The sequence below is a fragment of the Ambystoma mexicanum genome, chromosome 4p (genome assembly GCF_040938575.1).
Source record: "Ambystoma mexicanum isolate Mex_15411 chromosome 4p, UKY_AmexF1_1, whole genome shotgun sequence".
Classification (NCBI taxonomy): domain Eukaryota; kingdom Metazoa; phylum Chordata; class Amphibia; order Caudata; family Ambystomatidae; genus Ambystoma; species Ambystoma mexicanum.
In genome coordinates this window covers 220,558,170-220,573,180 of record NC_090927.1, presented here as the reverse complement: position 1 = coordinate 220,573,180, position 15,011 = coordinate 220,558,170, and the positions used below count along the sequence as shown (strand labels likewise).

The window sequence follows — 15,011 nt, the reverse complement described above, 5'->3', positions numbered from 1 at the left end:
ATAGACGTGAGGGACCCCTAGGGGCCCCTTTCATCTGGACACTTCTTTTTTAAGGTCTTCTGTGCCTGAGATTTAAAAGATCACAGCACTGGTGAGTTAGTATGAAATGCAATGTGACATTGCTGTATGGCTGAAAACATTTGAACTCACTTGTAAAAGGTTTGGTCTGTGTGAGAGTGATAGAATACCCTGGGTTCTTTTTAGGTTTCCCAAGAGAGGCTACCAAGTGATCATTGATTTAATTGTAGCTGAAAGAAGTAACCAAGATAGGGTAAGACCCAACTAGATGCAGGGAGAAAGCTTCACAATATTGAAACTCCTTAAGAGACCATGAGAACAAAGCTAGGTCTAAAAGTGCCATCTCATCATCCCTTAAGGAATCTGTTCACACAGTGTAGTTGAAAAGCACTGATCTCAGACTCAGCTGAGCCACCTTATAAAAAGGTTGAGGCTCTTAACCTTGAAGTAAGAGAGGTCCCCTTGGGAGTCCCCTCCTCAGAGAGAAAAAGGCAGTAACTGCCATTCTGAAAGGCACTTAGGTGTAGCAACAATAACTTCAAATAGGGACAAGCCCCTAAGCCCAAAAAGCTAGAGGTCACTCATGTGTCACATTCCTCCCATCCCCCTTTAGCTGCCGCTAAGGTGACAACCTCTTGAAAAACCACATATAGTGGAAGTGGTTCAACTAGTCACTAGAAACTTAGTACTAATATGGTGTGATGCCATTAATCAGGTCACTGGTGTGACCCCCACCTTCAGTTCACAGTGCGGTGAAAGAACCCCTTGAAGCCCCACCTAGAGTGGAAGTGATTCACCCTATTGATCCTATTCAAGATAGAACTCCTGTATATTTTGTATAGTCTATAACTGGATTTTATGTAAATATATATAAAGTTTATTGTTTAAAGTAAATGACATTAACAATAAATAGAAAAAACGTTGTTCCAGTCACTGGTGCAAGTCTGCCTCCAGCTGAGCGCAAGGTAGAAAGTCCTGCTGAAACCTCACAGACAGTGAAGTGGGTCCTTGAAACTCAAAACCTAGCCCCTCGACCAAATGCTGTCGAGGCAATTCCTAGGGCTGACAAGAACCTTGGTGTTCCGGTCACACAACCTGTGTGGTTGATGTCCTTTAGACTAAAGGCCCCTTCAGTTATACTTGTAGTGGCTGAACCACTTGAAAACCCACTTACAGTGGAAGTTGTTCCTAAAACTCTAAAGCTAGATACTCCTGAAAATCCACTTATAGTGGAGGTAAAACAGAAGGGTGTACATACCCGTAGGTGTTCTTGGCCAACCCGGAAAAGTAGGAACTATGTTTTCTCCTTTAATTCAGAGTGCCCGGAAAGAAACTTCCAGGCATGAAAAATTGAAAACCAAAACGAGTTATAACAAATCCAAGAACAGCTTTCTTACTAGGCCTTCTAATAAAAGGCCTGTGATTCCAACTACTCCTACAGGAGAGGTGGATAGGTGTACTGACCAGGCTAGGTTTCTGTTTCAAGAGACAACTCTAAATCTGTAGAATCCTCTACCGCTGGCCCCACTGTAAGTCCTTATGTTAGAAGGGCAACCTCTAACCAAGGCAAATCTAAAACTAGAATATGGAAATGGGAACCTAAACCATGCGCCACCATTTCAATTCCAATTGTAAAGTCTTTGACCCACACTGCTTCTGAGGAAGAGGTGGATAGACAAGTTGGAAACCTATCTAGGCCTTTGAGGACTGGTAATCCTCAAAGCTGGTGGAAATCCAGAAAAGATAAGTGCAAGATTAAACACCTTAAAACCGTGAGATCTTCTGCTCAAGACCCCATTCTAAACTAGTGTTAGGAGGGAACCCCCTAACCAAGGTAACCCCCCCTCCTCCCTTGGCCCCCCCAACCAAAGTAAGACCAGATCTAAGAGGAAGCATGTACAATCTTTGCCACATCCACTCCAACTAAGATAAAGACCCAACATGCTCCCGGGAGATAGGTGGTGAGAAACCATGGAACCCCTGTAAGTCTAAGGATTTCTTTATAAGAACCCCTTTAAAAAGCCTATTATAGGTTCAGAAAATGTTACACTGTTAAATCAGATTCCCCTATACCTTAGACAAGTGAAATATGCCCAATAGTTCTTGTGGGTCATATTGTTAGCAGATGATAACCAATGTTAAAAAGTATCACAGCAAGGGTTACAAAACGATTGCTGATGGACTCAGCAAGCAGTTTAAATGACTGAAACATGCGATCAATCCTGGTGAGGATTAGATCCTCCTGTTCCTTAGGAGGGGCGAGTGTTGATTTCCATAGCAATGATAAATCTTCCTGGCCTGTGTCAACCCCAGAACTTTTTACTTTACTGGTGGATTATTTTTCCTTATACCTCAGTGAGTGGGAACCTTTTTACACACTCACAGAATCTTTTACCCTTTATATGGGTGTCATTTTTAAGACTCTCCATAGTGCCTTTTTAAATTGTATCCTCTTTGGCAACTTTTGCCACATACTGCCTATTGTTGCTGGGTTGCCCTTGGGACTCCCCTTTTAACTTTCTCTGCCTACCCTTGTGAGAACTACAGTTCCCATGGGTAGAAAGCATCTTTGAATCCCTTTTACATTGCATTAGGTGAAACCAGCAACCCTCCCACCTTATGGTGAGGGTTAAGTATCCCCCTTCTCATTCTAAATGTAACATTTATGTTACAAGGACAAACGTACCTTTAAGTGCTGGTGACAGTGAACCCATCTATTAATTTGGTACACCTTTACTGCAGCTGTTTCCACAGCCCTGGTAAAGGCACTCATGGGTGTTCATTTTACCAAAATGGCCCCAGTCTTCTATTTTTGCCCTTTCAGCATTTCCTGTCCTTTCTTGTTGCTTCCCCCGACACCAAGGGTGTGAAAATCCTTTGTGTTAACTATCTTTGGCGGTAGACCTTGGTCAAGCCAGCCCAGGCTCCAGAGTGTCTGTGAAGGCAGGAAGCGAGGGAGGAGTCCAAAACTTCACACCCCTTTGTCTTCCATCCTGACTCTGAGAATCCAGTTCAATCTAGGATGTTGGCTGTCCGGAAAGGACTGCCAATACCCATAGATTGAATGTTGCATGGTTGTTTGATTGGCTGGGTTCTTGCATAAAAGTCGGATCCTGGAAGCTGATTAAGTAGTCGACCACTGGAACCAAAATCGAAGAGGATGATGAATAAAACGCAGCTGGGATGATGTCCAGCGACCGGAGAGCCTTCTGTGTAACCGGAGCCTGCTGTTAACCTTCCTTCCAATTGACCTGAGGACTCTGAACACGGCGACCCCAACCCAGAGCCTGGCGAGACCCACTAGACTATTCAAGAAGACCTTCATTTTGAGCCATCCCACGTCGTGCTGCAACCATGCGGGGCTGCAATACCCCAATACTCTGGGACCTCAAGCCATTGTGGGGTGCACAGTCTTCCGAATTCCAAATCTTGCAGAAACTTTGTGGGCATCCTGCTGGACCTCCAGAGATGTGAATCGAGTCTGAAAAGTCAACTCAGAGTGTTGGACCTTGCAAACACGAGAATCCGACCAGCGATATTCTGTTGTCTTCTGTGCTCCTGAAAAGGTGCCAAATCACAGAGCCGTGTCTGGCCACAAAGAAACCCTTGACTGAAGCATTCAGTGCCGATCTCTGCTGAAAAAGCCCACCCAGGGTCCAGTCTTCTGTCCCCCTGACAAGGAATGTAGCGGCTGGGTCCCCTGCTGCAAAATCTTCTTCTGTGCTGGCTTGGGTATTTACTTACCTCAAGTCGCTTGTGATTCTTGTGCAGTTTTGGGGTGTTCCGTGATTGGGAGGTCTATTGTCCAGTTCCCCCAGGCCCACTGCTGGAATTCTCCTAGGGTGTCTTCTCTGAAGTCCCTGGACCCTCAACTAACTCTAAAGTAAAATACTTACTTGTTTGAACAGTCTTCCTCTGGAACTTTGCCTGCAACTGAGCCCCATCTCACCCTACCTACAACTGGCTCCTAGACCACTGGGAGCTCATTTAAATAAAATCAGTGCGACTGTGTGCTTGCTAGGGGGCTCGGAGAAAAAGGAAAGAGCCCCCTAGTGATCCCGGGCCAATTGGGGGTTGATTTGGAAAGCGATCTGTGGTCAAAGCTTCAGAGAAAAAGAAAAAGGAAAAAAAAAGGAGGAAGTGAGAGTGGGTGCCCGATGTGTGCTCCAGAGCACAACTAAATAAAATTTTAAAGGAGAAAGGAAGCAGGAAGTAAGATTTTCATAAATGTGAATAATCTTCCTGACCTGTGTCAACCCCAGACCTTTTTGCTTGGACTTAGTGATTATTTGTCCTTGTCCTTAAGTCACCCAATCTTTTACTCTTTAATTTTACTCTTTTTATGTCATTCTGATGTGCATGACTGGGGTGAACAACAATACAACGGTTAAGTGAAAATTGTGTCGCTTTATCTGTTGCGCGCTTGACTAAGTGACTGGAGTCTTCATAGGCTCTATGAATAATACAAAGACAGTGCTGCAGAGTACTGCAGTGATACAGTACAGGGTTGCAAAGGCAACTACAGAACTGTAATCAGGGAAGAGAATTCTTTGGCAGCTGCGATACAGTCAGAGCACCTGTCGTGGAGGGAGGGCGTAGGGTCGTTGCTGTAAAGGGCACAAGTTAGAAGTCTCAGGTTGGAAGCCTGAGTTAACCTTCAGTAGGGTAGATACCAGTTACAGATTAAAGTTACAATATGACAGATGCCGGTCTACTGACCAGGCAAGAGGGGGCAGATCCGTCATTAAACATTTCTTTTTTAAAAAATAAATAAATTGGGGTCGAAGGCACTGCTGGAGAGTTTGAGGAGCATGGTGGACAATTGGGATGTGGTCCCCCAGTCGGTACAAAGGAATAAGGAGGTGGGGGTTTCCCAGGAACAACAGTTACGAAGGGTACCGCAGGTAAGGGACAGGGGAGACAGTACTGAACTACATGCAAAAGCACAAATATATCACAAAGGGGATGAAGATAGGGAGGGATCAGAGACCCTCAGATTTTGCAATAATGCTTACACAAACTTTCATGAGGGCCACAATATGGTAGCTGTTGCCAGGCGAGATAATGAGGGTGATGTGGAAGAAAAAATAAGGTCCACCCATGGGTGGGCATACATTCTGAATGCAGGTGACGACAATGGCCGACAGTGAGAAAAGCAGTGCTGGTGAAGGAGTGGGAGGAGGGAGAACAAACAGAGGGGCAGGATTGTGAGGTGCTAGCACCAGTGCCTGTGGGGGCCGGGGTAGGTGATGCAGAATGCTGCAGGGATGGTTCTACATATTTCTGAGAGGGGGAAGCAAGGGCTGGCTGGGTACCGGGGGAGGTAACTGTGTGCAACAAAGGGGAGGGAGGACATATTGGAAAAAAGGGGTGCAATTACAGATTTGGCCAATAGGTGCTTGCAGGGAGAAAGCGGCAGGGTACAGATTCCCATTTGTTGTGGTGATGGCAGCTACTAGGAGTCCCACCCACATTCTAACACACACAAACAGGGTCCTGACAGCCTTAGCGGGTGCGGGGGGAGACATGCCCGGACGAAGGGTCAAGAAATAAACTGGATTTCAGATGAACGGGTGACTGCAGTGTGCAGCTTAGACGGGGCAGTGAACAAAATATTGTCAGGCGAATGCATGTCAGAGATAGTCAAAACACAACAGGAAGCTTCAGGTCATGCGCACCAGAGAAGGACATGGACAGGCCCACATATAAAGAAGGGGTTAGCATGACTCCTTTGCTTTGTGTTTGGGGGTCGGGGGGGCACAGTATGATGAATGGCAATCAGTGGTGTTGGCTCTGGGAAGAAAGAAGGTAACTGCAACTGAGCAAGAGTGGCCCGTGACACCTGACAATGACCTACAGCCACAGCTAATGGCATCCATAGAAGATAAGGAGTGGTATGTGGTGGAGGGCCCACAGCTTGAAGTGGTGAAGATTATCCTACAGAAGAGCAAGAAGGAGTGTCAAAAGGAAAGGTGAGCGGCTCCTGGCCAATCAGAAAGAAGAGGATAAACAAAACATGCAATATATCAATGCAGAGAAAGGGCAAGACAAAGTATTGGTGCCCGACAGATGGCCTGGGGGGGGGAGGAGAAGAAGGAAGAAGGAAGAAGACGTCAAGCAGATGGATGTGAAAGGCACTCAGTGGGAAGACTGGCTGTTTGTTCTCTATAGCCTACAAGCGAGAGAGTGGTCAGCAACCAGGTATTCACCATGCAAGATGCTATTTGGTTAAAATATGACAAGCACTGACAAGTTGTTGCTGACACTGTCTGCGGTTGCACCTAGGGAATGGGAGGTGCTACAAGCTGACCATATACTGGAAAGTAAGAGAAAGATTGACTGACTTGAACAGTGCACACAAAAATGACAGACACATGAAAGGGGTGGTGCTGGATATTAGAGTGACAGGGATGATCAGAGCTAGAAAGGGAGGGACGTGTCCTTATTACTGTTTTTGTTGTTTTAGATGCACCCTGGATAATGGCTGATAGTAGGGGTGTTTATACAATGCAGTACAGTGAATGAATGGCTTTAGATGAGTTAAGACAGTCAATTGTCTTAATTTGATAATGTTTTTGTTTTATTTTTTTGTTTCCTTATTTGGTGTGTATGCATCAGAATAGTTTTAATGCAGTGTGTTTATGTAGAAGTAGTGCATGGCTTTGGTCAGCGATTCATAGGAGAGAGAGAGAAAAAACTGGACACATGTTACCTCTCCAATACTGCACTTTCTTTTTGTTACTCTGATGCAATGGACTGGCCTACAGAGTTGCATAAGAGACTGGCCTAACAAACACCCATGCCAAGCAATGTCGCAGAGCACATCACAGCTGCGCTGTGGAATGCTGTGATTCCTCAGACTGCTGGGCATTGAGCGCCTGCTGGGAAGTACGCAGCAGCTACATGCTGCTGGCTCAAATTACCACCATTATTTTGTTGCACTGTGCATTCAGAACTGTAAGGGAACAAATGATTACTTTTCTCCACAGTTACGTGGCCTTGGGCCACTGCAAGGAACGGGTGTTACTGAACACAGCCCAATATCACGAATTGTATCCACCTGGGCTGGGATTCGAACTGGTGACCTTATACAGCCAGCTTCATGTAGCGGATGGATGGAATTGATAACAAACTGCCAAAGTAAACTCCAACGAGTAAAGGAAATCATTACCACCATTCCGGAAAACGGAGCTAATTAAAGGTCCAAGTTAAGAATAGTCACATATAGTCTATATGTGACTATTCTTAACGTGATTATGGTACCTGCTAGTTGGACCTTATGATATAGTGATGAACTTTAAAAAAGACATCAACCTGAAAACGTGCTCGGCAGTACCTTTTTTCCTCTACAAATAATATAGATTAATCACATACCTAAAGCAAACAAAAAACAAGGTTCCACGATGGCCATCGACAAAAGAAAGTGTCAGAGTTCCACAAAACTATCACATACTTTTTAACCTGTGTGACATAAACAAAACAAAAGTACGTACAATCGCAGCTCTTGCTGCAGCACAGCACTTAAGAGCAGGCAGGTTAGAACACTCACCGCAGCTCGCCGTCCAGCGCCTGGATCACCGCTGCAAAGCTCCGACTCGTCTCGTTCAAGTACTTGTAGCAGACTTTCAGGCTGTCCCTCATAGAGTCCTGGTAGAAAAAAGTGGCAGGGTGAAATCGGGAGGCCGAGACCGCTGGCAGAGGCACACATTTCTGCAGAACCCTGCTCTCCTTCAGCCCCCGCTCCTGCAGCCGGTTCATGCAGAGCAGAGACCGCTGGTTGCTGGGCTTCTGCGCAGGTGAAAGGGCCAAGGAGCGCTTGAAGAGGGACACTGCTACTTTACCGTTGGCGCAAGCCATGAGCCCTTCAATGGAAGCGCTCTGTAGGCCTCAGACGCCCACTGTAACGTGCCAAGCCCGCAGCGCAGTGGCCCCCATTGCCTCCTAGGAACTCGGGGTGTGTGGGCGCAGACACAAACTGGCCACCTTCAGGGGCCCTGGGGTGAGAAGCGAAGCATGCATGCACACCCTTCTCCAAGCAAGTTAACAAACCCCTTCCCCGCCCCCTGAAGCAGAATGTTGACATCGAACCGAGCCTGGAGGCTGACCAGGAAAGTAGTTAACTATCTGTGTGCTGGTGTCAGCAAACGAGCAGCACGTGTCCAGACAACACGGAAGCCAAGCAGGAACGAAATGCTACACTGCGATAGTACGGAGTGCTGCTATCATTTGCGGTTCATTTCTTTCTCTGGGCTTTTTTTTTTTTTATATGTATAAACTTATAATTAAATCAGATTACAAAAAACACAAGTTACATACCACAGAAACATGCAATGTCAAAGCAAAACCATTAAATACGAAAACGAACCTTGCTCAAACCACTCCCCGTTAATCCGCTCGTCACATTTGAAACAAACGCTACGGTCGTGTAGCATAACTTCTACCAGGAGAATACTCTTCAGCTGGTGAAAAGGGGATTCTTTTTTAAAAAAAATGAAGCCATTATCCGCACTGTGAATTGCTTTGGGCTGGCCACATGCGTTGCACTACAGCTACCATCAGCCCGGCCCAGCATAGTCAGCGGAGAGAGATGATGGGAGTTGCAGTCCAAAACATCAGTCTCAGGTTGCAAACCCCGTTGCTTAAAACATGAATTACTACTACAGGGCGCCAAAACAATAAATAAGGGCTAGTCGAAGTTGATGCTTTTTGCACATTTCTACGGATTCAAAAATCAAACAAACAAACAAATGCACCAAAGCAGATGTAGCACAGGTTATACACGCGATGCGTGCCTTAAAATAGGTTTAAGCTGCAGGACAATTACACAGGTACAAATGGAACGACTTTATTTAGGATCCATCATAAAAGTTGTGTCGACAATTATCAATTTAGCACGTGGCCAGGATTTGCAGAAAACTATTACACACTTTTACGTGCATCTTTTTTAAACATTAATTGGGACTAGAAGTGTGCGCGTGTTAAAATCAGATACATTCGTTTTCAATAATTTCCTATGTAGCTCTCCTCCAATACAACACAACTCATTTATATTATTGCTATTCTGAGTTCTTCAATAGCAATAGCAGAATGTCCTTCTGCTGCGTTACAGTCCCCATACCCATAGGAGCCAGGTTATTTGGGCCTGGGGAATGGACCCACACAAATAATGATTGCTCTGGGGAACAAGGGTCTGGATGCCTGAAGCAGCCAAACTTGAAGCCCCTGTAGAGGTTCTTACTTATGTACAGAATGGTCCCTAAAAAAGGCTGCTTCTTTGAAATATAAAATCAAAATTCAGCCGCTGTCCTAATTGTTTTTTCGGGTCGTCTGTCCCACCACGTCTTCACAGGCAGAAGGTTATTTACCCACTACCTATCCCATTTATTTTAAGCAGCCCATTTGGCATGTATTGTATTGCAGGCTATGCAACGTGTGAAATTATGAGTTGTACCAGCCCATTACTGTGTCCAGTCACAGCTCACTGGACCAGGCCCATTAGTATTTCAAAGCCCCTAAATCTATTCCCATTCCAAAGTAAATACGTAGAACATCAATAAAATATGCCATTCTGCATAAAATGGGGAGCATGTGTTTATGTTAGCCAAGCAGAGACAAGACGGACTAGTCTGCATTGTTAGGTTTAAAAGGTTGATGTTGTGAAAAAGAGGTAACCAAGATCACAACCCAACGTGATACATTTAGATATTGATAATACAGACCATCTCTCCAACTGAACAGGACGCGCCGCCTGGAGTAACATTTATACTTGAATCGGTCTACAACCAAGAGACCAACTTAAAGAGTACCGCCATCACCATACGTCCTATCAACACCCAAGGATCGCATCGAGAAAGACCCCCCCCCCCAGTGACATCTCGATCCTACAAGCAACTGAAATACCCGATGTACCACCGTCGTTATCGACAACAAGCCAACATCTTCCAGATACCGACCAAACGTGGGCCAAAACAGGAGACAAACAATTTGCAATCTTTAGCAATATAACTAATAAGAGGATCCCAACCTTGCCTACCAAACCCAGTCGACAACAGGCAAATAAAAACCAAAAATCAACAACAACAAATGGCTCGTGCACTTTTCTAAGAAACATAAGAATTTCACCATCCAACAGAAACCTGAATGATGTGACAAAACATAAGGCCAATTTGACCACAATCGCTCAGTCCACTTGTGTCGTTGACCAAGATGTGGTATTTGTCAAAAACAACTACACAATGAGCCTGATTTCTGATTGTTCACTAGACCAAGACGATCATAAAAATAGAGAGGATCTCCAACAGGCAGAACCATGACCCTCTGAAACGTTCAACTGCTCACGTCGACCTTCAGAAAAAAAGAAGTGTCCCCCCCACACCCTCCGCCTGTAAAACCATTTGAGAAAGCTAGGAGATTGCCCCAGGGCTCCAACCACAGAGTTGGTTTTGTGACTTTGGAAGAGAGTGGAAGGAGAATTAAAAATGGGGTTCTCACACCGCCCCCTTCAAAGAATGAGCCCAAGGAGTCCCTGGATACTTCTACACAAACAGAGAGATGGGACAGGTCCAACAAAAACTAACTTAATAGTCGTGGAACAAATCCTCCAAGAGAATGACTGCTTCATCCTAAACCGGAGATCTGTCCTGCAGCTCCTCCACCACAGTCCTTACCAGAGATACATAACAACAGACAACATAAAAATAATCGTACAATTCATTAACAAAACAAGAATGGACTGGGTTGTGCTTCACCTGAATTCTATTCTAGTGAAAGAGGCGTTGCTAAAGCGAGCTGAGGACATCCCACATTTGGGTTTTGAAACATCAAACTACAATGTACAGACTGACAAAACCGGATGCCACCGGACCGAAGAGTCAATGCTCGCCCCACAAAAAACAGTCACCTGCTACAGCATTACCGACACATAACAAAAAACGACCAGAGATGACAAACTACATGCCATTAAGAATTAGCATAACGCAATCCACGGCTCACTCAACTACCTATTTTCAACAAACTGTGAGTGATAACACAGCACATAAAGACGAAGACTGGTGCTGGCCGGCAAAGGCGCTAATGCCATCATCTCTAAAAAAACATTAGAGTTAAGATCTGCGAGTGAGGGATTGTTTGATGATTTGCTCGTGGAACACACAAGGTTTCTTGCATCTCTTTAATAGTCGAATCCCGTGGCTAGAGACATATGACATACTATGTTTCCAGGAAACCTGGCTGAGAGACACTCCTGTGTGTGATGGCTACGACTGCTACTTGAACCATGCTAAAAAAAGAAGAGGTAGACCCTTTTCAGGCCTGCCGACCCTCGTGAGAAGATGCCAGAGATTATTTGTGAAAAACGTCCAGAACCCGAACCCCCACGTACAACTGTTGTCAGTTGGAAAAACCACAGATAACAGTTGTGGGACCATAAAAATGACCATTTGCAATCTGTATAATAGTGTGGACAAGTTCAGTTATGATCAATTTGTTGACCAAATAATGGAACTTGTGGACGCCTCCCGACTAGACAAAAAATGACCCCTCAAATCCTAGTGTGTGGTGATTTAAACATGCGGCTCATAGACGACCAGACTGATCATCAACAAAGAGTCGTTAATCAACAACGCACACAGATGGATAGTTGCAACTTCAAATCGTGACTTAGACATGTTGAATGCGCAGACTACAGGAGATCTACCGGGAAGGCACACATGAGACAAAAGGAGGATCTTTGGCCTACATAGATCACGCATTTGCATCCCTAAATCTACTGCAAGTAATATAAAAGTTCAAAATTAGACAGATGCCAACCAGCAATCACAATCTCCTTGAAATAACCTGCATGCTTCTAACTATGAGTCATGCAAACACGTTCGACTGCAAATTGCAGGTTGGACAAGGAAGAAATAGACTATGCTTATAAGCCGAAGATATCGCCAATATAACTAACACACTAGACAGACATATTAAAAAGAATACGGACAGCTCGGAATACACATGGATCCTAGAGTGCTTTAAAGATCATAGTACCTCATACATCAAGAAGCCCCCCTGCCGGCCCCACTTCCCCGAGTCCCGGCATCTGAACAACCCACAAGTCACTGAAGCCAAAAAACTGCTTCGGAAAGACCTCAGGAAAAATGTATGCAGATAAAAATCCAGGAATGTACGAGCAATTAAAAAACTAGGAGAAAAAATGGGCTAATTGTACCTAAAGCGATGAGGGCCCAACAAGACGCAGAATCAACGCTAATGGCCATGGAAATAAAAACACCAGAGGGCCATGGGAGCTTATTAAGAATGACGGCAGGTTCCAACTAGCCGTACAAACCTCAAGCGTATCAGAGGAATCACGGATAACACATTTCACAAAGCTTTTTGCCTCAGCATGCACGGCTACAGAAGGATGCAGTCCAATAATCAAAGGACCGTGGTCTTTTGAGTGTTCACTCTTGGATATCAAAATCGCAATCAAGAAATTTAATTCATGCCGCACCAGAGGCCTCGACGGCCTGACAAATAAAATGCTGACAGACCATAGCGAATATTGGGGAGAATTTATATTCCTTCTCTTTAACTAGATAAAAACACTCAAGAGTGATTCCATCGTCCTGGAAGCGTGCAATTATAATCCCCATTTTCAAAAAAGGGAACAGAGAAGATCTGCAGAATTATCGACCGATAGCCCTTCTAGATATAATAGACAAAATATTTGGATGCGTTCTTCTACGTCATCTCAACAAATGGGCAATTGGCAGCGGCAAGCTCAATAGCAGACAACCCGGTTTTCTGAAGGGAGTTGGCACATCCTTAAATCTTTTCATTTTAAACATACTAAAACTCCAAGCCATTAAACAAAAAACATGCTATTACCTAGCCTTCATTGACCTGGAGCAGGCATTCGACTGCGTCATTAGCGAGAAGCTATGGAACAAACTAGAGACATGGGGATGCCCAAAGGACCTCCTGCAGGCGATCATGGCCATGACACCACGACTGAAGTGAGATTATCAAAGAACGGCGAAGTGATGAAGCAAATATACACACATTGCGGATTTAAACAGGGCTGCCCGCTAGCAGCGATGCCATTCAATATATACATATTTGACATGCAATTCACTCAAAAGGAGGTCACAGCCTTTCCACCGAAAATTCAAGACAAAGGTGTCCACGGGTTCCTCTACGCAGACGACCTGGTCCTCATTGATACAAATCTGATAGGCCTACAGCACAGATTGAACAACTTTCTACAATATACCTTTCATAACGACTTAAAGATAAATGTTCAAAAAACGTACATTATGGAATTGGCAAGCTGTGCAAAATGGCCACAGAAAAAAATGGAAGCTTCACGTGGAAACTAGCAGAGGAAAAGATCGAAAAAGGTAACTCAGTAACATATTTGGGAGTGCTCTTCAACAATCAAGAAATGATGCAGAATGGAACACTGTGTTGCAAACAAAAGCAAGTGCTTATTAGCTTAGGTGGCGTTACGGAGCCTACACGATAACACCAGTGATAACATTATACAAACAAAAGGTATTGGCAATAATTTCATACAGAGCAGAGCCAGCTCTATCTCTACCATGACAAACCTGGGATATCCTGGAGGGCATATTCTGGAGAGTAGTGCCGAACAGCCTGCCATTAGCTTTGCTCAGATAAGAGTTTGGACTCCAATCAATGCAATCCACTGTACGTTGGAAAGCTATATCCCTTTACAGGAAAGCCATAATGACTAATGACGTCCAAGCACTGAACATTCTCTGAAATTCAGGGAAACCGAGCACCGGCCAGATAATACAAGAATGGGAACAGACCTGCGCCATTTGGCTAGAGCCCATCGGAACAACACTTAACACGCTGATCCTCAACCCTAAAGCAGTCAAAAAGAGAATAAAAGAATATGACTGGATACCAACTCAAGACCAGAGACTTAAATATAAACTGTCCATTACTCACAATTTGAAAAGGCGATTGCTTAAACACTGTGCCTCCCCATTTGTCAAAATTTCCATCACAACAATACAGAGATTTATTTCTGCGTTTGCGATTTCGACTTAACCCACGGCTGAAGTTCTCCAATACAGAAGTCAACAGAGGACACAAACACTGGTGTCCATTTTGCAACGATAGAATCTCTATTCCACGTGACAACGGAATGCAAACAGCTCCGTGACAGCAGAACAATACACCTAGCAGAGTTAGTGAAAAAAACACCATCTCTATCTGCTCTAGAATGGTGGGATCTGCTCTGTCTTGGAGGAAATATGTTGTTGATCCTAACTACAATGAAATTCCTAGAAGAAACTGTTCTAAACCTCGCCCAGGGAAATCAAACAACCAAACAAAAGATGAAATGTGACACTTAATTTTATTGGGTAAAATGTGCTTGTTTGTTAACTTTGAAAGGTTCGATATAATGCAGTCAATTAATACAAAAAATAAAAAATACTTTAACATCAAACTTGTTTTAAACCTAACAATGCAGACTAGTTGGTCGTGTGTCTGCTCGGCTGACATAAAAATATGCTCACCACTTTATGCGGAATGGCATTTTTATTGTGGTCCTATGAAACAATGACTAAAAGACTTCTGTGATTGCCTCATATGAGGAATTAAATATTCAGCTTTTCCTGGATGTCAGGCTCGCATCATATTGCCTTCTGGTGCTCATAGGTATGACTTAATAAAATGAAAAGCAACAGATTTACAGGATTTCTAAATGGCATACAGTAAAGAAGATGGGACTTACTGCAAAGGACACGAGAGCTCCAAATCTGCATATTTGTTTAAAGAAAAAAGCATGCAGTTTGCCTACTGCTACTGTGAGAAACCTGAAAATGTCTTCCCGACTAGTCCCTGGGGGTCTGTCATTCAGGTGGCCCCCCTTCGAATTGCTGTACGGTAGAGAGCCCAGAGATGTTCTGGACATGCTCCAGGAAACCTGGGAAGAACGAGTGTATGCTCCCATTCCCATCTTGCAAACCACCACC

The 15,011-nt window shown here is 44.4% G+C and overlaps 1 protein-coding gene across 1 annotated transcript in view; it reads right to left on the bottom strand.

Moving 5' to 3' along the window:
* The window catches only part of FDFT1 (farnesyl-diphosphate farnesyltransferase 1), a 258,645-nt gene that overhangs the window by 224,956 nt on the left and 18,678 nt on the right, over positions 1-15,011 (bottom strand). The window contains exon 2 of the mRNA XM_069605736.1: positions 7,568-7,665. Coding sequence (XP_069461837.1) covers positions 7,568-7,665 — 98 coding nt within the window. The remainder of the gene's footprint in view (positions 1-7,567; positions 7,666-15,011) is intronic.